At 40.9% G+C, this 25,987-nt stretch overlaps 1 protein-coding gene and 2 non-coding genes across 4 annotated transcripts in view; all 3 read left to right on the top strand.

Annotated features, from left to right (window-relative positions):
- The window catches only part of si:ch211-196i2.1 (collagen alpha-1(I) chain), a 95,888-nt gene that overhangs the window by 36,086 nt on the left and 33,815 nt on the right, over positions 1 to 25,987 (top strand). Inside the window, exons 1-21 of one of the 2 annotated variants that reach the window (XM_047568936.1) lie at positions 3,656 to 3,795; positions 11,694 to 12,383; positions 13,722 to 13,766; positions 14,068 to 14,187; positions 16,142 to 16,180; positions 16,278 to 16,331; positions 16,412 to 16,465; positions 19,765 to 19,872; positions 19,998 to 20,051; positions 21,189 to 21,242; positions 21,616 to 21,660; positions 22,109 to 22,162; positions 22,581 to 22,625; positions 22,711 to 22,764; positions 22,993 to 23,037; positions 23,144 to 23,197; positions 23,277 to 23,321; positions 23,763 to 23,816; positions 24,371 to 24,415; positions 24,508 to 24,561; positions 25,619 to 25,726. In XM_047568936.1, the coding sequence (XP_047424892.1) occupies positions 3,700 to 3,795; positions 11,694 to 12,383; positions 13,722 to 13,766; positions 14,068 to 14,187; positions 16,142 to 16,180; positions 16,278 to 16,331; positions 16,412 to 16,465; positions 19,765 to 19,872; positions 19,998 to 20,051; positions 21,189 to 21,242; positions 21,616 to 21,660; positions 22,109 to 22,162; positions 22,581 to 22,625; positions 22,711 to 22,764; positions 22,993 to 23,037; positions 23,144 to 23,197; positions 23,277 to 23,321; positions 23,763 to 23,816; positions 24,371 to 24,415; positions 24,508 to 24,561; positions 25,619 to 25,726 (1,917 nt within the window). In that variant the 5' untranslated portion in view covers positions 3,656 to 3,699. Of the gene's footprint in view, positions 1 to 3,655; positions 3,796 to 11,693; positions 12,384 to 13,721; positions 13,767 to 14,067; positions 14,188 to 16,141; positions 16,181 to 16,277; positions 16,332 to 16,411; positions 16,466 to 19,764; positions 19,873 to 19,997; positions 20,052 to 21,188; positions 21,243 to 21,615; positions 21,661 to 22,108; positions 22,163 to 22,580; positions 22,626 to 22,710; positions 22,765 to 22,992; positions 23,038 to 23,143; positions 23,198 to 23,276; positions 23,322 to 23,762; positions 23,817 to 24,370; positions 24,416 to 24,507; positions 24,562 to 25,618; positions 25,727 to 25,987 lie in introns of those variants that run through there. The other variant, XM_047568935.1, reaches the window with a different exon arrangement.
- Positions 14,627 to 14,699, top strand: trnav-aac. Its single transcript has one exon. It is a non-coding gene; the product is annotated as a tRNA-Val (tRNA).
- trnav-aac lies at positions 15,155 to 15,227 on the top strand. The gene has a single exon. It is a non-coding gene; the product is annotated as a tRNA-Val (tRNA).

Genomic DNA, 25,987 nt, shown 5'->3' with positions numbered 1-25,987 from the left:
GACAGCCTTTTAATAGCCTGCCGCAGCACCGGGTATGGATTTCATTCTGGGGCGTGTTTCAAAGAAAAATTAAAAACCTCTGCGTGCAATCGGATGGCCATGCAACCAATCAAAAGCCATTTTGATGAAAATAAATCAGCTCCACAGCACTCAGATGACAACATTACTGTTCTTCTCTCCGTCACCACATAAAGCTGCTCAAGCCATCTGATTGGTCCGGCTGGTTGTTACTGGGGCTTAGTCGGTTTCCAACGGAGTGACTCCAGACCAACTTTCCACCGCTAAACATTTGTGAGTGTGGAAGATGCTCTGGCTTCCAGGCAATAATTTTAATGAAACTTGTCAATCAGTAGCTTATGAATGGCAACCTTGGATTAAAAGAGAGGGGGGAACTGATCTTTTTGACATCTTTCCAGGATTCTGTCAATCCTCTGAGGTTATTAAATGTATATACCCAAGGTGAAATTGCGATACCATAGCGTAGGTTGTGTAAGTGTTGATAAAGGTAAAGGGGTTCTTGTTTAAAAGGTTTGTACTCCCATTACCCATTGTATCTTATGTCTTAGTGGATCAACAAGTGAACGTAAACAACTATTTCTCACATTCTGACCACGCCACTCACTTGGCCGGAGGCAGCAGCTGGCTAAAGACGAGGTTAGGGGTCAGGGCCAGGTCAGAGTCATCCAGCTGTAGAGAGCGTGACATGGACGGTTCAGCCATCGTTCAATCCTTGTCAAAGAACAAGGAATTAGGACATGAGCTGCTCCCACAAAGCCGTCATTATGATGTCTTCGCTGAACTCTGGATGCTTTGTTATCAGTTCCTCCGAAAAGCTGAACCTGTGTAATTCGTGCACTGGCGTGTTGACAAAAACCTGAAGAATGATCCTTTACTATCATAGAAGGCAATCTTCTCTGGGATACATTGTTGTCATACTTAATTCTGCCCCTGATCTCCAACAAAGGTAGCCCTGGGGAGCAAGGTTAACCTGATGCACCACATGGTTTGTGAGAGAACCATCTGGGATTCTTCTATGTGCAAAGGGCAATGCAAAAGCAAAATGATACTTGGGACTCTAATAGCTTATCGACACAGAAAAACACAGCAACAGTGCTTCAACTCAGTATTAGTTCACAGTCATATTGGTTGGTTGTGAAACAGATTGTGTGTATAGACATCCCCTGTAGCAGAACACTGTACAACACAGGTCACAGTTTGAGCCCTTGTACGTAGCTACATGTATGTTGGCAGATGATTCTTGTTGTCTTTGTAAGCAAATTATGCTCAGAAAAGGCTTACTTTACACTAAAAAACTCCCACAGCCATGAATATTTCCTCACAGGATGCTGATTAGTCTTCACATCTATGAATCTATGAATTAACCACATGCGCATAGCTTGAGGCCTGACGAGGTGGATTGTGACGAGGGCATGTGTTGTTTGTGATCTCAAAAATCTTGTATGGTACCAACCAGGTGGCTCAACGCAAACAGATTTGCCAGTTTTCCTAGCAACAGAGGTCCATGTTATGGACAGTCAAATCAAGTCATTGACTCCGACGATAAAAAAACAGCTCCACCACAACGCAGCAACCAGGTTGTCAGTTTTTATTTATGATCATGGCTCCAAGATTAGAAGAAAGGTATATCCTGAATTTACATTAACCCCAGTAAAGAACCAAAAAAAGGTTGTCGCCACGGCAGCCTTTCAGATATGTTTGCTTGCTGCTTTAGTTTGAGTTACAGTTCCATAATGATTTAAGTGAGCTATTTTTGAAAGGTCAGTGTCAGTAAACTTATCGTCTCATGAAACATTCTGAGTTGCGTTCGTGTTAGCAAAAGCTGTTGCATCGCGAGAAGATGACACGCGGCAACACAACAATGTCAGCAAAGCCACAGAAAGGAAACAAAACAAATGGGCTACAAAACTAATTTTCCCCCTCGAATGAGGAACATTAAAACCGTCCCCTACAGTCCATCTGGTGGGATGGATACTGATGTTTCAACTGAGCTGCGTGAGGCATCAAAGCCTTAAAGAGCGTGCAAAGTATCTGGTAAATTAGAGTACAAGGACAAAGAAACATTCTTTGTATTTGTGCTGGAAAAAAACAAAAAAAACAACAACATCTGAATGTCTTGGCTTTGCTTTTAAATCACCGAGATAGTTGTGCACAATGTTTTTCTTCTATGTGCATTATCATACACACAATAGAGTCATTTTTCATCACCTTGGTGAGGTTTATAATGGGTTTCAGTATAAAATAAAATAATTACAGACAGGACGCCATCAAATCATGGAGTGCAAGAGGAAGCAGGTTATTAAAAGAGGTGAAGCTCAGGGAGATCAAGGATTTAGAGAAGTATATGACTACAGAGGAGAGGTAGACATCTTGCCCTGGTTGTTTCTTTCTCTTTGTAACTAAGAGCTTCAGAACAATTTTCTCAAGATGAGAAGTCCCAGCACGCTCATACTAATAATTTTCCTCTCCAAAACGATAATTTAGAACGGGGGTACCCACGCTGTGAAGATAAATCAGATCAGGTTAAATGCTAGGTTATGGAAAGTTGACACAAGTGTGCTGCATCAGCAGATCACCTTCCACCAGGACAGATAACCCTCCCAAAAGTAAAAGTTCAATGCGAATTATGGTTTCTGCAGAAACAGCAGAGACCTCTGGAAGTCATTATGTAGCGGGGAGGACGAAGACGTGCCGGGAAGTTGTTTAAAATTAAAAAGACATCACTGATTTCCCCTCGAACATCTGCCAGCCAGTTTTAAAGTACCCACAGAGGTTGTGTTCACTCTGAATCAACCTCCCTCTGCTCTCGTTTATTTATATTGCTGTTTATGCTAGACCACCTCTCCTTTTGTTCCTATTAGACATGAAGCAATGCTTCCTGGTAGAAGGAGCTGCCCCGCCGTTTTTGACTTTCATGCAAGGGAGGTCTCTTCTTCACTTTGACGTGACTGTGTAAATCAAGCCAACCTCAGAGAATCCATGGGGAATATTTCCCTTCAAATACTCTCTCAACTGTGGTAATTTCACTAAATCTGGTCACTGTGGCTTCCACTTCAGAGATATTTTTTTCTCTCTTGTGCAGGCTCCCTCAAACGAATTCCATCTATGTGTGAAGGAAGTGGGGATTCCCTCACATCATCCTCGTCCCTGTTTTCTTCATTGTGCTTCCCTCAGTTGGGAAGAACAGTCATTCTCTGAGGCACATTTTCAGTTGCCCGTGATGCTGTGGTTACGGTTTTGTGCCAATTGCTCGCCATGATCAGATGTTCGCTCCCAACCTCAGCCAAGTTTGGTTAGTTGAGGGCTGCCAAACAATTTGGACGCTGAAGAAGCGATGTGTTTAAAACATCTGACACATGCACCCACATTCTGTGAATGTACAAAAGAGGGTAGATTTAGTTAAAAGACTTGCGGTTGATTCGAAGATTTGACATTACAGTAGTAAATGCCAGCTCCAACGTCCACCCCATTCACAGTGAGGGCTAATGCGCTGGGGTATGGTCTTTTTGCACGCATGATTAGATACATTGTTTATACAAGACGTGTGGTTGTGTGCTGGGTGTCAACCCGGTAGGTGTGTGGGTGTGTCTGCTGGGAGCTGGATCAGCCTCCTGTGTCAGCCTGTGGGCACAATGTGAACGGAGCTGAAGTTCAGACAGACCTGCAGTGTCTCCTGCAGTCATGCTCTACCATGCTGGGTGGTACTTGCTGCTGGGATGCCTGGTGCTGGATTTACAGGGGTTGAATGTGCAAGGTCAAAGACGGCAGAATGAAAAGGTACTTGCTGCACACACACACACACACACACAGACATTTGGTTCTTTTGCAGTGATGCAAAGTATATTGTAGAAGACTGTGCGGTCAGGTGCACTGAAAAGACTTTTGCCTGTTTTGGATGTTTTGGTTCTTTTGATTTTACTCTAAGTACAAGGTTACACTGCTGTGTGATTCTTATTTTTCAACCAAGTGCTTTGAATTGTACCAGACATGACACAAAATATAACATCGCAAACCTGGTAAAACAAGCAGAACACATTTAGTAAAAAGGATAGACTTCCAGTCATTACAGATGCAGCTCCATTTAAAGGCTCTTCAGTGGCTATCTCAGAAGTGGGAGCAACTTTATTCTGCGAGAAATGTTTCCCTTCCACTCCTACATGCTTCTTGATCTTATTGTGTATGCCAGGACCACCACTGGCGAGTGTGTGAATGCTTTGATCCCGACTAACTGTGGCATTTCGAACATGGGTGGTCCTGCTGGGGATAAAATCCTCAACCATGACATGACATTTAAGCCACACTTGATTTGCTGAGCTCTGGCACAGAGAGTCACACACTAACTCGCACCCGCACGACAACGAGCAAACATCACATGAAGACATTTGCATACACTCACAAGTGTTAACTTGCGTTGCCTTGCATCACCTCAGACTGTGCAAGTGTTGGCGGAATTCGAAGGCAAAGACAGACACAGATACGCAACTGAATACACTGACCTGCCATTTGTCTCTGTCAGGCTACTGTTGTGGTTTCCCTTCTGTGTGTTTCAAATTTCTGGCCTTAGCTGCAAAGTTTAATTGTTCTATCGTATTCATAATGACAGACCTGATTGTTATCACTTTTGGATCAAGTTCTACTGTGTGCAGCATTCCTGTCCCTATTCCTGAAACATCAGACTACCGTCGTTTTGAAATGAACAGGCCAAAACTGCCTACTGCTGCCTGCAAGACCCAGCCAGTCTACATACCTGTGTCTTGGCGAGATTTACGGACCTTGCCATTTGATTAGCCCTTTTGTAGGAGCAAGTGATCATTGTCTGTGTATGTGCATGTGTGTGTGTGTGTGTGTAGATGATAGCTCTGTAGCCTGCAGCAGGTTTGTCAGACGTCCGTAGGTTTTTCATTTTTCATACAGAGGGTCTGCTCCACATACAGACAGCCTCCTGAAGAGACTTGTGCTGATGGAGGGATACAGTGATCAAGCAATAACCATTAATTTAAGCCAGGTGTGCCCTGTCAACATGTCCCCCTAACTCTTTTTTACTGCAGTTTCCCACAAGTATTTGATGAGAGTTGCACAGAAGGTGAATCATGATCTTTTATTTTTGTCAGTACTGATAAGCAATGCTCGTGAATTTTAAAGGAGCTGATGTAATCGGACCGATTGTCCCAACCGCACCGTGCCAGCTGCATTACCACAGTCTGATAGTGTAACTGAAACAATTAGAATGATTCAAGTCCTGGCAAGCTGGACCAGTAGGCCTACTCGCCTTAGAGGCTGTAAAAGCACACTGAAGAAGAAATGCAGACGCACTCTTAATACTTGAATGCATTCGCAAATCCACTGAATTCTGTGTCATAATGTCAGTCTTTACAGAAAATATTTAACTTGATAGATTGTCTTAATTTGTCATCTGATTGAGCAATGAACTTCCAAAATAAACCAAAGAAGACAATCTAATTTGTCATTACTTACAACCTCAAACCCCATAATAATCTCTAAGGAAACCAAAATAAGTGGTATGACCTATGAGAGAAGAACAGTGTCATCATAATAAACTGGATTTCAGAGGCCTTGGGGTTATAAAGAACATATGAAAGCTTTCATTTCAAAAAAGGGGCAAAAGAGTTATCATTTGACAGGAGTATTAAGAAAGTTTAATGGGAGCCAGTAAAATGATTCTGTCTGATTAGTAGCCTCCAGCCATGCGTGCTACTGACACAAACTGAACCACTGGAAACCCCGACTGTCATTCAATCATCTGCAGTATAGCACCAAGACGTATATTTTCACATGGTGCCTCTGTACTCCAGCAATAGAAGTGCTGTTTGTGAGGATGATAAGACTTGCTCACTTGCTTGAGCCTGCTACTAGAGGGCCTTTAGAATGAGATAGCAAAAGAATGTAAACACAGTCTTGGCACATGATGTACAATCACAGAACTTTATTTTCTGGGCTTAGTTAAGTTTTGTTTGAGAGCATACTACTACTCAAACACGAGCTGTGTAAGTTTGCTCTGTTTCTTTAAAAGCTGCTGTGTTTTAACATTACTTATGGAGACATCAGTAGTGTTTGAAATCATGTCCCGACGACTGACTCTCAGGCGTGGTTCAACCTCTCATGTAGCGCCAATGTTGTGATCATTATTTTAATAATACAGATAAACATTCAGAGTAGATCATTAAAACCACTGAAAAGAGAAGTGAATAACATCGATCACCTTATGACAATTCAGTATTCTACTTGGGAAATTCTTGGATGTGGCGTTCGTGTAGATGTTACATAGACATGTAGCATCCACCTAGACCGGACCAGGCACGCTGCCTGGAACAAGCTTGATCCACGGAGGCCCCTCCCCTCTAGCTATAGGACCCTAAGGCCCCCACTAACAACATCCTGTCAGCAGACACAGGGCACACTCAGAAGGCCCATGTCCATTCTCTGATGAGCCACAATTGATTTGGAGGAACAAGGGAGACTTACACAATATTAGGAAGGTGGTCATAATGTTATGCCTGATCTGTGAATAACTTGGGACCATGGGACCATGTCTTGAATGTTTCCTGTAGGATATCAAGTCTTGACCAACTGTTCCACATAAAATTATGTGGTGTAGCTGGCTCCAAGACTTGAAAATAACCATATTTGCTGCAGCCACAGTGCCACTGAGGTGCCATTCTGGGAATCCATTGGCTGTCACATGAATGCTTAACCTCTGAGAGTGACAGCCAGAGCTTCTGGTGTCACCTCCAGATATCAGCTTTGGTATTTGCTTGACAAATGCGACATGACACAGATGCACCAAAGGAACATAAAACGTTGACTGTGACATTGACCCACATCACCTGTGTCTGGAGCAAACAGGTGCACGCTGCAAAGGCTACAGGCTAATCAGAGAAGTGTCTATGACAGACTCATACTCTGCCTCTACAAAACGGGGTCAAAGACTCCCACCTCCAGCCCAGCATGCATCCAAACGCTACTGATATGCGATTTGTCACGACCACCTGCACAAATAGAAACGCTTTAGATACCAAAATCCTGTTCATTACTTACAGAGTCTGCATAATCATATTCAGATATCTGTTCAGAGACATTACTGAAGTGCATTGGACCTGACCCCAGCAGCACATTGACCAGCAGATACAACTCAGAGCTGTACTGAGCAACTGTGTGAGTATGATTAAGGCGCTGATCTATGAAAGAGAGATTTACTCTCCTTTCATTAATAAAAATGAATCAAGCAGCTCAACAAATTCTGCGTTGAACCATAAACCATAAACTTCTCCACAGGGCGTCTGCAGTATTGTTGCATATTTTTGCTGATCCTTGTAAGCAGGCGCCTTAAAAAGACCACAACCTAACAATGACTTATTTACCCTGGTGGAGGCACCCATCCTCACAGGATTCCATAGAAGATGTGAAGAAAACGCTACACAAACAGAAATGAATAGTTGTTGGGGACTATTTTTATAATTTTACTGAACCCCGATTGCTAAGCATGGGTGTGAGAATATTTGTGTGAGCGAACGGATATATGTGCCACTGTAACTGCTCTTTGAGTACCAGAAAATTTCTAGATAAATTCAAGACCTTAATTTAAACTACAATGCGTGTAGTTAATCTCACCAATGTGTTTTTGAATAATAGCAGAGGCTTGGTTCAGTCATGCCAACAGACATGGATGAACAGACTGAGTGGACTGAGCAGTCCTGAGCTCAAAAGTGTTGTCATGAAATTGGTTATATTGGCTTCTTTTTTATTTGAGTGTCTGGATGTAGTGTAAATGTATCCACCACATTGTGCCACACAACGTACAGCAAAGTCTGGAGTTTTACTTTAATGCCCATCATAAAATCATCAATAAAGCCATTGAGTGCACAGCATTATGAGTGAACAAGGGAGTGATTTCAGACGTAGATGAACTCTGTGGGGAATCAATGCATATGTTCACTTGTAATACAAAACACTATCACACTACAGGAATCCAGAAACGATTCCACATGTCCGGCAAAGGTTGGCCATGTATTTTTTGAATAATATTTGTCTTGTGCCCTAATGTTTTGGTTGAGTTCTCCATCACACAGAATGAATAAGGTTATGAATGCCTGCAGATATATTACACAATAGGGACATTTCACTGAGCATGCATTTCTTTGTTGAAAACATTTTGATAGCTGTGGGCTCCTGACTGACTGGCCAATGTATCATGTTTCTCTAACTAAGTATGCTAAGTAGCCCTGGCCAGCTGGTGTTCATAGGAATATCTCACAGACTGGAGGAGAGATAAGTTGAGGGGACGGTGTTGACCAGAGGAGATCCAGTGTCAGCCTATCAGCTGGGGCCGGTTGCTTGAATATGGGCTTGGATAAGAAAGACAGAAAGGGCCTTTGTTTTTAGCTTGGTGCTTGCTTGGGTCTCCTGTGTGTCTTAGACCTCTACTGGCATGGCTGGCTGGGTGCATAGTTGCTGGGTTTTCAGCCTGGTCTCAAGGCAATCAATTTATTAATGTCCCACAAAACCACGGAGCACCTTTTGAAAATCATATATTTTTGGTAGTAATGCATTTCCTGCCTGAGCCACGTGTTTCAAAGTGTGCTTTGAAAGTGTGCTTTGAAAGTTGCAGAAGACAGCCACAGAAATGAAAGAAAACAGTGAGGGCGTAAAAATAAAACCCGGTGTCATGCCATGACACTGTGTTTGGGTTACATCGTACATACAGATTTGATCTGTTCTGGCTAATGTTAGGGCATATAATTTTTTCTCATAACACATTCAGAGCATGTTCAATTGATTTTTGCCTTGACAAATGTGTGTAACCGCAAAGGAAATTTTGAGATCCCTTCTGTAATAATTGTACTAATTCATAAAATGTGTTTGATCCATGCGGTCTATGGGTTATTTCTCCAGCTCTTCGGAGGAATGGGATTCAGCCACTCTCAACCACTGTTGTTGGTGTAACTGGAACCCTAAAAACTATTTAAAATCACCACAGACGTCACAGACCACAGATGCTGAAATTGTGTCAAACCATATTTATACCTTTACTCATTAAAGTGGCCTTAACTTAGCAGGATTTATTCAGTTGAGATGTGGGAAAATATGACATAATGAAGACATGCACTAAAAGTCTGCAGACATAAACCCAATTAAGCGTTTAAATAGTAATAGTAGTAACTGAAGGACTGGACACATGCACAATTAAAGAGATCAACACATCACATCTATATCGCTGGATGTGTATTAACACCAACTATTAAGTTGGTAATGCTTTGTAGAGTGAAAGCTCTTTGGGTGCAAACGTAGAGTAGAGCCAGCCTTGTACTAAGTACTTGAATAATACCTCAGAAGAAACAAATGCACAACGCTTGTGTGGGATCTCACTCAAAATGATGCCCCCATGTTCCCAACAAACGACAGGTATAAAAAGAGAGAAGGGGAAAACTGACATCACAAGAGCAAAAAGGACATGTTTTTCAGTGCAACACTGTGTTTCACCTGGACAAACTTATACTCTCCCAAAGGTATTTTGTTTATTGTTTTCAGGTCATGCACACCCGTGCCTCTCTTCCTTGTTCCTGTCCTCCTGCTCTCCATATGCCTCTCAGCTCTACTTTAGTGCTCTCCATTTCAGCCTGTTAGGGTCATCAAACTAAATTTATAGCCCTTTGGTCCCTTCATCTGAAAGGCATCTCTCATCATGCCACCGTGGTCCCGAGGCCCAGCATTTGGCTATGTGTTGTTGTGCGTGTATGTATTGCCACGTGAGGGGCAAGGCTGAAAGGCCTGGGTCATTGAGTTTTATGTGCTGTTAATTTTGCACTGTCACCCCTGGATGCCACAGAAGCTGCAGTGTTTGTTGGACAGAAAAAAAGCTAGAAAGGGGTTGTGAATTTATGAAAGTCTGTAATAATAACTTCACATTTTGACAGACTGATTTACAGTGAGAACAATAGTTTTATTTTGTATAAATTAGGGCTTTGGTTTGCGCACTACTTTGTTCAAGGCAAAATGGGACAGGAGGCGGGGCAAATTGAAATGAAACCTGTCAACTTAGACAACCCAATCTTGTCATGGTTAATGTTTACAGAAGAACACAAATACAAAGTTTTTTGGATACTGCAATGGTATCCCAGCCACAAGGGTATGTGGAAGAGTGGTTAGGTACTTTGAGCAAGCCCCTGGACCTGTGGAATTTTCTCGATAAGACGTGCATGAGTAGTGTCAGTTAACTGGTCGTTGGAGGAGACCGTGACCCTATCCATGTTCACCAAACCTTACTCCTTGAGACTAGAGCCTCTGACTGAGCCTCAACTGGTTGTTAAAGAACTCTACAAGTTCAGGTGCTTGGTCAATGTACCTCAGCCACGTGCATAGCCATTACAAATCTGAGACCTAATTACAGTCCCAAAGCTGCTTCTCTATTCACTCTTCCACAGCTGTCTTTATGGTTACCATACTTGGATGAGTGGTGAAACATCTTGAAGGCTACAAATCCCCCCAAGTGTACAGACTGTTGTCTAAATGAATGGGTGGCTTACATCCAAATGAATTTCCCCATCAAGGATCAATGAATTATAAATGAAGATATGATACCTGACCTACAATAATGGTCAAGGAGAAGTAAAATGAAGTTCTCCCTCATCTGACTCACAGTGGCAGTATATGTAGGGTGGGTGTAGCCACTCTGTGTGAAAATGAATATAAATGCTGAAGTGGCACTCCCACGTCTGGTTGTCAAGGATTGGCTCCAAACATGTCTGGCTTTAACAAACATTCAAAAATCATTACGTTCTCAATCCTAAGTCGATACATTTTTTCCCACAAGTAATTTCAGCTGAGAGGAACTCTTCTGATCTGATCTGCTGTTCGTGGTCCTTTTGAAAAATAATTCTATAATGAAGTAAATATCAGGCCCCAATGAGAGGCTTAGTAAAGATCTAACCGTCATTCTTCTACAGCTACTCAGTCTTATCCAAATATGGTCCCTTCCCGCTCCAAACAAAACCCAAGATGGCGATGGATAGACTTCAGAACGGTAGTCCACAAAACAATGACATCACTGCGGCTGCGTCCATCTTTCATGTACACTCTATTGGTTTGGCTTCAACAGGGAGCTAAATGCAAACCACTGAAATTCTAATAAGAGACAGCACATTCGAATGTTTTGAAAAGAAATGACAAAATCACTGATGTTGGTTGACAGATGGGTCAGTGGTAACTGTCTTGAAATGTAAGACGATCACAAGAACTGACAGGCGAAATGATAGCAGATGTCAGTTAAGAGATAACACTGGTGAAGATGCCAAAGTCAGCAGCAGTGTCTTCTTTCTGGGTAATGGGAAACAATTTTTAAGTAAGAGTTGGACCATCATAAAATCAAGATGTTCTTTTCCATCATTCACATAATTTTTTTTATATAGATGTATGGATAGATAACTACACTTTTCATTTGAAAAATAAAAAATCATACAGCCCCAATTTTCTTGTGACATTTTTCAACTGTAGACCTATTTTATTTTTGACAGTTTCACACAACAACAGACAGCCTCACAATAAGAGATCCATACCCCAAACAGATTTTAACTGTAGCCATAATCCAAAACAGAAATCCACAGCAATAATCTGAGAGAAAAATCATGAATAGCTCTAATTCTTGATTTGCTTTTCAACAGAATCTCTTCCGCAGACGAGGGAGTTCTCGAGGGGATGGGACGGTGCCTGCCAGACCCAGTCAGAAAGGTACAGTGGGTCGTGGGGATGTATTTCTGGTGGACGAGGATACTGACTTGTTCGATCCAATTTTTCAAAATGGCGGAGAAGTGAACCCTGAATGGAAACCTTCCGGGAACGGACTGAAGGGGAGCCAAAAAGGAAAATCTGAATCATCTAAAAAACTGGAAGAGAACATTACTACACAGAAGAAGACAGATTCAAATGGGAGGACTCCGTTGTTGTTCCCTGGAAAACCTTCTGATGAAATCATTAACTTAGATAACGGACATTCCCCTAAGATGCCCTCACTAGGATTTCCCGTTAAGATCCCTTCAGGTCCCAGAACATCCACAGATGCTAATAAACTAAGAGAAGAGACAGATGAACAGACCCGGACTCTTTCACCTACACCTCATGTCTTTATCTCTGAGTCATCTACAAAGATAAATGAAGTAGGGAGCCCCATGTCCACACAGACAATCACACATGTCGATCGCAGAACCAAGAATGATGGTAAACAACCAGACAAAGATCGCGTTGGAATTGTGACCATTGTATCCAGAGATGGAGACCTGGTCCTGGGCTCAGATGGCAAAAGGTACTTGCTCAAGAGAGGTCCACCAGGCAGAATGGGTCCCCCGGGGCAGGAAGTAAGTGTTTTTATGTGGTTCTTATTTTAAGAATACCTTAAGTATATGTTTTAGTATATCAATGCATATTGTTTTCATCCAAAAAAAAAAAAAAAAAACCCTTAGGATAACCAAAGAAAGTGCTTGTTTCCCACAGATTTAACAGTAAACTGTGTCATGTCAGAGCAGTCAGGGGATAAGATAAAAAAAAAAAAAAAAAGGAATCAATGGCAACCCTTGTGAATGAAAAAATGTGATGGCTGTCTATGCTTTGCATTTTCAAGTGCAATTCTCTATCAGTTGCCATCTGAATCTGATCAAGGGTGCAAGTTGCTCGAACATATGTTGATCCACATGTCTTTGATGGCCTGATGTGAGCACTCAGAAAACCACATGGTTGAAAACAGCCTCAGCCATTTATCATAGCGTAGCTTGATATGACAGTCTTAACCTCTGGCCGCCAAGTTATGTGAGCAAAGGAGTAAAGTGAATTCATTCTATCCATTCGGACGGTGTACCTGCTTAAAGAGGTGGTCATTATGGGGACTTTAATGTAGATCGAATCAAAAGCAGACACATGCTTTTATGTCTGGAGTCCTGCTGCAATAAAATCCACAGGATCGCTCAACACAGTTTCTGTGATTGGACACGTCTGTAGGGAAAAAGAAGCTTGGTGTTCTTTTGGCTTCTCTGACTTAATTTAGAGCATCTCAGAAATTAGCCTTTACGAGTGTTGTCTCAAGTTATTTACTACTGATGTATCAAAAATCATGTTTGAGGAAAGTAAATATATTTTTATGACATAGCCACAGAATTTTAAAATGAAAAGTTGTATGAAAATTATATACCACAATGCCACACTTACTTCCCCACAGGATGCTGATTGCTTGAACCATTATGGTGCAACCACAGGCACGTTGCTCAAAGCATGCTGCAAAATGGAAATTCTTGTAGTCTTGTAAACTTTGTTAGAATCCACCTGCCTCACAGGGTAATTACAAGTTGTAACTGGTATAAAGTAATGGGCTCAACAGATAGCGGTTTTCATTGTGTAGTATGGCTTATTTCCGTCATCCAACATTACCACAGTGACTGCATGTGAACACTAAAACAACATCAAAACAACATAGTCTGTACCAGACCCACAGACTTTCAAACAATTTAACTGTTTTAGGAGGGAGACTTTAAATTAATGTCTTCCTTTTCAACGAGCCATAAACTCTTTTATGAGGATTCCAGCTTATCTCTCTGGTCACTTTAGCAGAGTAGTTTAGTCCATGTGGCACTGTTTTGAACGGTGTATCATTTTGTGAGTACTGTTTTGCATCATGTGGACTGAAAGGCTAATTGTTTCCACAGGGCTGTCCTGGTGAGCCTGGCCTTCCTGGGTTTAAAGGTGATAAGGTAACAGAACCTGGTTTACAACATAATGACCTATGATGATGTGTCCACTCTGTTCCTTAGTCTTAAGTGAACTGATGTTTAGTACACCCCTGAAATAGTATCTGAGGTGGTATATTGTTTTAAAGCTCTGTTTCATCATTTTTATGCCTACTGCTATAAACCTTTCTTCCCACATTTGTTTTTTATGACAGAGCCCCAACGTTGTATCATGTTACTTCTTGACCTGAAAATCAAGTACTTCTATCCCACATAAATTGATTTGTCTTGCATAAATACACAACTGCCTTTTCAATGTCTACAGGGTAAGCTTGGGACTGAAGGGAATCCAGGAAAAAGGGGGGAGATGGGACCTCCTGGACCACCGGGTTTACCAACACTCTACTTATGGAAGAACACTGCTGAGGAATGGGCCGCTTTTCAGGTACAATGTACATGAATCACAGTAAGCTTAGTAAATACTCTTGTCCTACCTCTCCCTACCTTTCTTTAAGCTTGAAATAAAGTCTACAAGAGTAATAGCTACTTATAGAAAGTAAATGGAAACACTGTAAATTTAATCATTGTTATTATTATTATTAGTTTTAACATTGATACACTTTACATTTTTAGCCATATTGGCAGTAGCTTTAGGGATAGCAATATCCATCTGTCAGTTGATTAGTTCTTCACATTGGTTCAAACTGAAATATTTCTACATACTCCAGCCAACTCCAGTCATAGCTGGTACATACACTAGGATCTAGGATCTTGAGCCAACATCAGACAATCAAAATCAGTTTGTGTATCTTGATGAAATACCTGAAATAGAACAAACAAATTGAAATGCAGCGTGCTAGTATGCTAACTAGCGTGCCTTATCAGTTCCCGTAGTGTAGTGGTTATCACGTTCGCCTAACACGCGAAAGGTCCCCGGTTCGAGACCGGGCGGGAACATGTCTGTTTTATTTATATCGACGAGCTTTGGAGTAGTGGTCAAAGGTGCAAGCACCTAACGACCAAGGCGGTATTATGTGTTGTTTTATGGATGAATATTCCATATAAATATATACAAATTGTAATGTAAAGGTTTAGCTAGAACTTAGTATTGTATATGCATTTGGTATATTTAATTTGAAACAACTGGTATGATAACAAGATAACATTCTTGAGAAAGAAAATTTTGATCACTTGTTTCTCCTTGAGAAAGCCAAACTTTTCCCCTACTTCTGGTCATTGTGTTGGGCCAAGTTTCTGATTTCCTTACGAACAGCAGAAAGTTGAAATTATAGCATGCTAACTAGCGTGCCATATCAGTACCCATAGTGTAGTGTTTCTCGTTTGTTTGTTTGTTTGTTTAAAATCGAGTAGCTAGCAGCAGGCTAGCATGCTAACTAGCGTATAGATGTCAAGTTCCCGTAGTGTAGTGGTTATCACGTTCGCCTAACACGCGAAAGGTCCCCGGTTCGAGACCGGGCGGGAACATGTCTGTTTTATTATATGTATATCGAGGAGCTTTGGAATAGTGTTCAAAGGTGCAAGCACCTAACGACCAAGGCGGTTGTTTTATGAATGAACATTCTGTATAAATATATACAAATTGTAATGTAAAGGTTTAACTAGAACTTAGTATTGTATATGCATTTGGTATATTTAATTTGAAACAACTGGACTGGTATGCTAACAAGATAACATTCTTGAGAAAGAAATGTTTGATCACTTGTTTCTCCTTGAGAAAGCCAGACTTTTCCCCTACTTCTGGTCATTGTGTTGGGCCAAGTTTCTGATTTCCTTACGAACAGCAGAAACTTGACATCAATATGACCTATACTTTTTATCTAAATCCTGGTAAGCTAACAGCACATAAAGTATTTCTTTATCCAGTGTGTAATTCATTGATATATGAGACAAGTCACACAATACATGAATTATTCTGCCTTGGTGAGTCACCATAGGTATAGACCCATAAGATCTGCAAAACCTTCGACCCTATAGTTATTGTGCGTGCAAGCTGATGCTCTGTCCTCATCTGTTTGATCTTTTTACTCTGGCCACAGCTGTAGGTTGTATAATACACACACACAGTATGTCAGCATGATGGAGAACTTTAAGTCCGTTATTGAAACAATGTGACAGACATAAAAGTCTGTTAGTGGTTTGTGAAGGCGATTTGTTTCTGTATGTGCTTTGAACTTTGTGTGGATATCCCGAAAAGGTCATTCGCAAACCTTTATTCATTCAAAACGAGTGTCAGTGATAAGGCAAAGATAGATTTTTAACTGCAGCAGCTCCCTTTTAGGTGAAGCAGTGAGTGTTGGCATCATGCTTGGTGTAATTTTAATTCTGTAACATTTTTTCCTGGATCTGTAACTTATCCCGTGTTTCTATTCTTCCCATAGCAAACCAATTTCTACCAGCTACTCCGTGCTGGTTGGCCTGTAAGTACGATGTAACCATCAATAGCCTTTCTTTGCGGACAGTTATTTTTTTAGTGTGTGTCCTGTGAACCTGAGTTTCTTTTTTGTGAGCTTGCAGAGTAAAGAAGGCCCTCTTGGACCACCTGGAGAGATGGGAAAGCCTGGAATACAGGTTAGAGATGGGCTCCTTTTACAGTTGTCTACACATCAGATGAACATGAATACATGTATCTCACTGATCCTATTTCTCAGGGGCCACCAGGTGAACCTGGGGAACGAGGACGACCGGGGATGCCAGGAGACATGGTAAGAAGCCAGGCAGGTGATTGACGATTTTGAACTTATTATAATCAAGTCAACGAAAATAAGTTTTCACTTTGAAAAATCAACCTATGCCTTATGTATGCTAACATGTATCTTCAATTTTAAGATGCAATTTTTGTATTTTAGTAGCAGTTCTTAGGTGCCATATCAATCCCCTTCTTCCCTTCCGTATTAAAAACAATGGGTTTGATTTAAATGCAGATGGAACTTTCCTGCCCTCATTTTTATCTATCTATCTATCTATCTATCTATCTATCTATCTATCTATCTATCTATCTATCTATCTATCTATCTATCTATCTATCTATCTATCTATCTATCTATCTATCTATCTATCTATTATATATTATATTTATACCTGTGCTGACCTCAGCAGAAAACTCAGACGCACCATCTAGCCAACAACTGATTCTGTGATCCTAGTTCCCAGAAGTTCACTTCATAGATACCTGCTGACCTTTTCCACACTCCAATTTTTCCATACATACATACATAAACTCAATGTAAATGATACATCTTGATTTCCCTCATTTTATTCCAACAATTAAAGTCAGTGTCCTATTTCACGTTTAATTTCTCTACCATTTCACCAAAAGCTTAATAATGCTTTCAGGTAACAAAATAAGTGTATTGTTACGTCTTATGGATGCATTGTAAAAATTATATTAATTCCCTCCAATTCTTATCTGATATTGTAAAATAATGTGTCCTTGAGTGTTGAGTTCAGCTGAATTTAATATAGCTGGTGGAGCAGAGTGAGTGTGGTTAAAGGGAGTGGGTGTCTGGAAACCCTTTATGCATGACACTCCCTATGAAGTCACCATTCTCATATTTAGAGACACTAAACTATGAAATTATTTTTATTGCTGAATTAAGAAGTTTTTTTAAGTGTATTTCAATATACTGAGGCACAGTGGATCGACTTTTCTAAATTTATATTGTGTTCCATATTCTCTCTCAGGGGCCTCGCTTTTCACCAGTTATTTCTGAGCTACATTCAATTTGTAAACCACTAACTTAATTTGTTTGGGAGAGCTGCTTTTTAAAGGTAGAGGTCAGTTTGACTGTGTTGCGTCCATCTCAAAATACACGAGCCCTGGAAGTCTACTGTGACCATGTGGAAACTGAAAGCCAGTGCCATGTATTGTGTGAGGCCCAGCTTGGTAATGAGAAACAGGGTGGCCTGGGAACGCTTGCCTTTGTTCGCTGTTCTGTCACAACCCATGTGGCCAGAAATATCAGTCTTTTGTGTTTGTGTCTGAGAATTTGTGTAGTCTACACAAGTGAAAGTACATTTGTGTTTGGGCAAAAATAATAACACATCACCAACAGTGCATCTGTAGAGTCAGTATACTGTGTGTTCGAATCAGGGGAGGAATATCCAAATTCTAATTAATAAAGGTGATGGAACGGAGGTGAAATCATCAGGTTGAGTTGAAAGCATGGGAAGATAAAGGTTATTTTGTGGAATGGTCCCATCCAAAGAGCTTTTTCATTGTCCGTCCATCCATTATACAATATATAATGGCTTATTCTCATCTATGACAAGGCTCATGCAGAAAGACAAACAAGCATTCACACCTTCCGCCAATTTAGAAGCACCAGTTAACCTAATAAGCATGTTTTTTGGCTGCAGGAGGAAGCTGTGGAAAAGCCACACAGGCACAGACAACATGCAGACTCCACACAGAAAAGGCCAAAATCAGGAGGTGGAGTGTGAGTGGAACTGATGGGGGACACTGACATCCAGGCCACCCAACTGTCACTCTCGCACACTGGCTTATTTATGCATACGTTTATGTCTTGATATCATTTAAATAGTTCTATAAAAAAAATCAGCCCGCTTTAAGTTGACCCTCAGAGCAAAGTGTTGTTTTTAATGAGGCTGTAAACATGTTTATATCTGCTGTAAAATTTGGCGTTTAAACATGGAAAATAGCCTCACTTTTTGAGCCAGCTTCAGGTGGCCATTCAAGGAATTGCAGTTGGCTTTAGTTTCCTTCCCTGCATGGATGACCCCAATGTAGGTAGAAAACGAATGAATGGAGTGCTCTTGTGAAGCTGCTCAGCGGCCAGAAATTTAGGGTGCTACCTTTTCAGAAGCTACCATTCAAAAAATATTGTTAGGGGCCCACATAATGACAAGAAATGATTCTTGAATCTTAAATCTTGAAATATTAGTTTTGTTGCAATGCAATGGGGCTGTTATTCATTTAGATGTTACTCAGACACTTACCGCCCACCTAAACATTGTTGCTGGCCAGGCACCCCCACCCCATAGACATACACTCTTTCATGGCAGCAGTTAACCCCAGCAGGGCATTTTTGTGGCATTCTACACCACAATACTACACTTGAACAAGTCTGATCCACAGAGGCCCCTCCCCTCAACCCACATGACCCATAAACTCGCTTTACCAATGTCCTGGTGTCAGAGTTGATAGGGGAACCTCAGAAGGCTTGTGTCAATGCGCGTTGGGAGGCAATATGGAGAACTTAGCGGCATTAGTCATGTGGTTTTAATGTTGTGGTTGATGAGTGTATGTGTAATGATGCAAAAACTCAATTTGTGTTGTTCAGTATCCTTGGAAACTGAATATATTTGGGATTATGGATTGGACAAACAGCAGATTATTTCTAGTCCACTCTGCTCCTTTACCAGGAATCGATGGACGCTGTGCAGCCACTCAGAACCGTGTGTTCAACCAGACCATGGCGTGTTTCTAACAGGGCTTAAAGTACCAATGAAAACCTTGTATGTAAATGTATGTCCTTGCTCTCAAGTGAAGTTACCCCGGTTAAATAATTCATGATGTCGGTCTCCTACATTGTATCCATCATCCACTGCTGTTTAAAATGTAGCCAGCACAGGTGGTTTAGCAATTCACTACGAATCTGTCCATGTTTTTCCACCTGTCTTCAGGCAGATCTATTGCACACCTCAATCTTTTAGACAGTGTGTTGTTATTCGGCTGATGCCCTGACTGTGTGATGAATGGCTGTACTGAGTGGTGGAAAAGGCCAGCGTCTTCACTGCACACACTTGTAATTTATAATGTAGCGCTCCCAGGGTGAGGCTCCCTATGTCTGTAGATGATAGAGTTTTATTTCACGTTTCCTCGATTTCAGATATACATTTATATTCAACTCCGTCATGTTGTTTTCAGGTTTAATGCATCATATAAAAATGTCACGGCTTTCCACTGACATGCCGATAAAGGAGTCACGTTCGATAGTGGCTCACCTCCATCATCCCCCCTCTCATTTCTCTTGTCTGACAGGGGGATCCAGGTCCTAGGGGCCCTCCGGGACGAGCTGGGACCCCCGGCCGAGACGGAGACAACGGAGAAGACGGTCAGCCCGGTACGCCCGGCGATCCTGGACCACAGGTGCGCACGTTCTGTTTGTTCAACACAGAGCATGCATGTCGAGCAGGAGTGTGATATAAATGATGTTTTTTGTTTTCTTGTTCCATCTGCTGAAATATGTCCACCTTGTGTCTCATTGACGCCAGGGTCCGTGGGGATACAGGGGAGAACGAGGGTCCAAAGGGGAAAAAGGTGATGAGGTGAGGAATAAAACAGCACAGCTGCTTTTGTATAGAAGAAAAGTCTGTGACATTTGAAGGCTTGATTTATTGTATATGAAGTAATGCATTCTATAATGTGGAGTCAAGTACACATGGCTGTAACCTTTTAGCCTGAAATTTTAATTTTGTACATTTAGTTGCTTTTTTTTTTATTCAAATGGTCGCTTAAAATAAACTGGTTTTAATAAGGCTTGGTGCTGTGCTGGTACAACGTCAGATTTGCCTCCAATAACAAAGGTACTTTTATCCTACTTTTCTTTGAGATATATTATATGCTTTGTTTTCTTTTAACAAAAGAAGTTCATAATTGGACACAGCCCATAAAGTTGGAATAAATACACATTTTTCCTCTTCCTATGAAATGATTGTGATGGTGTGATTTATATAAATGAAAAGAGGAATGTGTCTGAAAACAAAATGGGCAACAGCATCGAAATCAATATTTGAACAAGGAATAAAAAAACAATATTCTGGCAAGACGTTGAGTATCAGTATTAATAAATAAACAAATAAATGTCATGACTGTCATGCTAGAGATGTGTATATTTTTGGGTGAGGAATCATTGTGGTTCAGCTAAACTTAGATTAGTATTGTGGATATTTGAATGTGGGCCCCATAAACTGTTAAGTCATTTTAACAGCATCTGCAAGTGGTACTGATTTATCATTTTGAGTGATGCACATCAAGCTGCAAGCAATTCAATTCAATTCAATTTAATTCACTTCAATTCACTTTATATAGCATTAGTAACAATATAAATTGCCTCAAGACGCTTTACAAAATCTGGCCTGAAACCTCCAGATCAAGCCTGAGGGCGACAGTGTCAAGAAAAAACTCCCTTTTAACAGGAAGAAACCTTAAGCAGAACCCAACTCTTATGGAGGGACCCATCTGCTGGAGGCCAGCTGAGTAGAACTGAGACCAGAGAGAAGAGAGCAGCAGGAGACTACTATTACTACTTTAAATCCATATTTGATGAGGTCCTTATCAAAGCAGCTGTTCTCCAAGGAGAAAACACTTACAGCTTTTAATGGTGTCATGACATGAAATCAGTCAACACTCATGGCATGAAAGACATTATTTTCACACTGTGCATTTTTTGCGTCCTTCCCCAGGGTTTCATTGGCCTCAAGGGTCCCAGAGGGGACATTGGTGAACCGGGTGAGAAGGTACACTCTGATGCATTCAGTTGTCATCTATGTTAAAAGTTTAAGAAGATTTTGAACTGATAACACTCTGGTCTACTGTGACTTGCTCTTACAAAATGCGCGGAAGATTCAAACCAATATGATGAATGTGTGATTGTTATCTCAGAATTGTCTGTGGCACAGCACGGTTATAGCCTATAAAACACAGTGGTTTGAGGAGATTGACCAGACACAGGATGTTGGCAACTCCATGCTTGGCAGGAACGGTCGTGCTGTTTTGGAACATCTGTGTACGATGAAGGGGAAAGTCTTTAAAAGAGACAGAGCACAGCTCTTATGACATCTGTTTCTGCACAGATATGCTGTAATGTTCCTGTGTTCTTTCTTTGTGTAGGGCGCTACTGGTTTTCCTGGTTCACCTGGGCGTGTCGGACCACCGGTGAGTGATATTGTTTTATATGTGCAACCAAACAGAATTTTCAGTTTTAAATAATGTATAAATCTGCCATATGTAGAAAGTAGGTGACTTGTCTTCTATCAGAACACTTAATTTACAATGACAGTGGCACGGACATCACACACACACACCAGCACATTACAGGAGCAATTAAAAGAGTCAGAATGGCAGAAACAGCTGTTCTTGTGTGATCCAATTCTAATCCATCCAATTGATGTTAATCCTTAATCCAGTCCGCCTTTGAATTTACAGTTCTCCAGCTTTGACCTATTTTACTGCTGCTCTTTTCTCGGTTTTACTTTGATTTTACTTGAGCGTTAGCGCAGGCTCCCTCACCATCACGCAGTAATCTCTGTTAATCGTCTCACTTTGAATGCAGTGTATTTTAAAGACATTACTATGTCACCGACATGTTTAATCTTATCTGCAGGGACCTCAGGGGATCCGTGGCGGCACTGGGCCAGAGGGGCCCCCCGGCCCTGATGTGAGTGATGTGCTGTACAAATGTAGTTCGACAAGAAGTTTAAATTAGGCTCTTATATGAAAAGCAGTCTTTTTTTTTTTTTTTTTGTTTGCACCTTTCACTATTACAACCTACCTTTGTCAGTACAAATGGTAGTATTTCAGTCTTTAGTTTGGTTATCTTTTTTTAAAAACTTGCTGCTATTTTACTGCTTTATGATAGATTTGTAATGTGCTTAATAGATTATTTGAACGTGTCAACTGAAACAGTTGCGCGTGTTGCTAAATACCAAACACACAATAAACAACACACTTTTATACAGACTTCAATATACTAAGAACAAATTTTTAGCAAGTGATTAATGTCCAGAACTGTTTACTTTTTGAGAAACTCTAATCCGATGGATGACGATCTGATGGAATTTTGCTCTTGTCGTCAGGGGGAGAGCGGACTGGACGGCCCACCAGGTCTGCCAGGGCCGCCGGTAAGCAGATGGACAGATTAAGTCAGGCAAAATGTGCGTCTGCTCTGACTGCGTGTATGACACATGTTCGGTTTTTGTGTCCCAGGGTGCAGCAGGCCTTACAGGACGAGTTGGCGCTCAGGGAGTAAATGGTTCAAGGGTACGATTACACTTAAGTACTGATTATAATCTGCAAGTTAAATGTGATTTTTCTTCAGTCATTAATGTGTTTTCTTGGAATAACTTAAAATAAGAAGAAAGGAGTTTATTCATTTGATGTTTTAGTTTGATGTTCGCTGGAAAGTTTCAGTTCCTTCAAACTGAATGTCCAGATAGAGTTTACACGATACCTCCACAGTGTATACATCACTGTTGTTGTTTCTTTCAGGGGGACACGGGCGCCGCTGGCAGTGTTGGCCCCAAAGGCCCACAGGTATGCATTTTGTTTGGTTATTTATGCGCTTTTTATTTTTCCTTTTGGAAATGCTTAGAGGCTGTGTTTGACATGAAATGAGTTAACTTCCTTTTGTTTTGGCTAGGGACCTCCAGGCTTAGAGGGACAGGTGGGGCCTCCGGGGCTCAGAGGAACCCAAGTGAGTGCAGTTCAAGGCAAGACCGCATAGGAGCTTTGCTATCAGTAAATCACGGAGGTTAATCTGTACTTTTCCACAGGGACATCAAGGACTGATGGGTGCTCCCGGGCCTAAGGGAGATCCTGTAAGTTTGTTGCCAGGTGTTTCATTTTGTCCCTTATTTTCACACCTCAAATACACAAAAATTAGATTTGAGAAAAATGAATAAATTAAATGTTGGACTGGTTTAGTATAAGAATCATGTAAGGGAATGCTGCAAAATCTGAAAAATGTTGAACAACGTGACTGAAGAGACAGTGTCTACTTAAAGATGTTATTGAGTCTGACCCACATTAGGCACTTAAAGATTTTATAGACTCTTCTCCTTCCCTTTTGAGAAGTTCAAAACTAAGTGTTTTTAACTTAGAACACATGTTATTCTATGCATTTGATTTGCATTTTATACTAAATCAACTTTTATAAGCTTAATGGGCATGCTGGTGGATATAAACATGTACAGTAAAGGCTCAAACACTATCTTATTGTTGTTTTTCCATCTGTTTTGCTTCCTTTGTTTTTATGCCAGGGGCCTCTGGGGCCCATGGGCGCCCGAGGGGAACCTGGCTTTGAAGGGCCCATGGTGAGTTCCACTTAAATGCTACTCCAGGGTTTTACAGTATGTTGAGACACATTACGTTACATATGATCGCAGCTTTAGATAAGGTGTGATTTATGTATGAATGTTACAGAGAGTCCCAGTGGTCTGCAGGGTTTTTAAGTGGTGCTGTAACTTCTGTCTCCGCAGCAGCTTTTCATGCAGACTGTAAAATATACATCACTTTATTTTCACACTGGGATCTAAAAGCACAATGCTGTGAGGTTACAGCCCCACGATGCCATCTGCTGGTTGGCTTGTCTCATAACAGGATGCTGTGTGTTACATAGTTTACGGGGCTTTAGTCAAACCATAGATTAATCTTTTATTCGTTTAGAGATATGATATGTACAAACATCTTCTGACTCAATATATTGTTTGGGTTAGTTCTGTGTGGGCAACTAATACACAGCAATCTAATACTGTTTTCGTCATTATTCTTACTTCAGTAGTTGATTTCTTAATCTTTGGTTTTATTGTTAGTAATTACTTAACCTTCACTGCTAATTTAAAACCGTACAATGTCATATTTTGTACAGGGTCCACCAGGGACACAGGGTCACATGGGTTTCCCTGGAATAACGGTAGGTGTTCGTGATAGATTTATAGTCACTGCGTATATTTTTAAAAGAGAGAAAAAAAAAAGACGACTTGCTAATGAGTTCCTTCTTAACAGGGTCACAGAGGACCAGATGGGGATAAGGGAGATCCAGGACCTAAAGGAGACAAAGTAGGAAGCAGTAACGCTGAAAGAACAGACTGTATTCATAGGAATTACTCCTTTATGTCAGGAGACTGATACCACTCTCATTTCTTTATGTGGAAGACAGCAGCTTCTACAACTCAGTAGCTAACATATTATCATTTATTTGTTATAAATGGTTATAATTTGGCCCTTTTGAAGATTTTTAAAGTCTTATCCTAAACTTCACTTACTTTTGTCTGTGAAGTTTGCTCATGTGAGTATTAGTGGCTGTATTAATATGTGGTTCTAGCTATTACAGACGTCATCTTTAGACACTGGTGTTCAACACATAAATAGTATAAATATAGACTATATAGAAATAACTGGTGGGAATCTTGACATGCCAGTTTGTTACATAGGACCATCAGATAACTGTGGAATAGCTGGAATTTAAACTTCCTTGATGATTGGAGGAACCATTTCTCTCTCCCCAGTGATGCGTTAAACACAACCTGCAATCTCACAGCAGCCTTGAAAGAAAGAAAGCCATTATTGTAGCTACCTATGTAGTTTGCATGCCGTTGGATGATTCTTGTTGTCATTGGTAAGGAAGATGTGTGGACAAGAAGCATACTTAGAAGTGTCAGTAAAATCCACATGGATGCCAGGTCCAAAAAGTTTCCCAGCAGAATATTAGATTGACAAATGTTATTTACTTCTCCTGTCAGTGGTTTTAATGTTGTGGCTGATCAGTGTGTGCTAAAACAAGGCAAGTGATGCATTTATATTATCACAATGCTTCCTTCTCATTGAGGAGCTTGATGAAGATCACCCACTTATTTCTTTACTTCATTTACTTATTTATTTGTGACGCACACTTCTTGGTTGTACCGGATATTAGGATTGGATGGTTGCTAATAGCAACCCAGCAGCAGTAGGTTAACATGTGATACTAAATAATTTTTAGTCATAATGTTCCCTCTTACAGAACATTACATGTAAATAAATGAATAAACAAGCAAATGCATTTCTCACAAAGGCCTTTTCTTAACAAGTTAGAAAATATTTAAGTTTGAAGTAAGTTGCTCTGTTTATGTTTCAGGGTATTCAGGGGGCAGCAGGCATTAGTGGTCCTCAGGGAGACAGGGGCCCCATCGGCCTCCCAGGTTTCCCCGGAGCCAAGGGCCAGGCTGGCCCCAGTGGCACCGAGGTACAGTCTACAGAAATACCGATTACAATGTACATTAGAAGCTGCATGCAAAGGCTTATTTTTTATGTGTTATGAATTGTCTATTTCCAGGGTCACAAATGGACAATAGCAATGCTTTTATTGATGATCACTGTGCTTTTTAAATCTTGAACTGTAAATGTAGAAATTCCTAACCTGTAACCGCTTGTTGAAATGTATTTTAGCTTTGCATAACAGGCTGGAAGGCCATGGAAAACTAAATCATCGACAGCATTTGCAGTT

This window comes from Mugil cephalus, chromosome 19 (assembly GCF_022458985.1).
Source record: "Mugil cephalus isolate CIBA_MC_2020 chromosome 19, CIBA_Mcephalus_1.1, whole genome shotgun sequence".
Classification (NCBI taxonomy): domain Eukaryota; kingdom Metazoa; phylum Chordata; class Actinopteri; order Mugiliformes; family Mugilidae; genus Mugil; species Mugil cephalus.
This window is presented reverse-complemented; position numbering and strand designations above follow the sequence as displayed.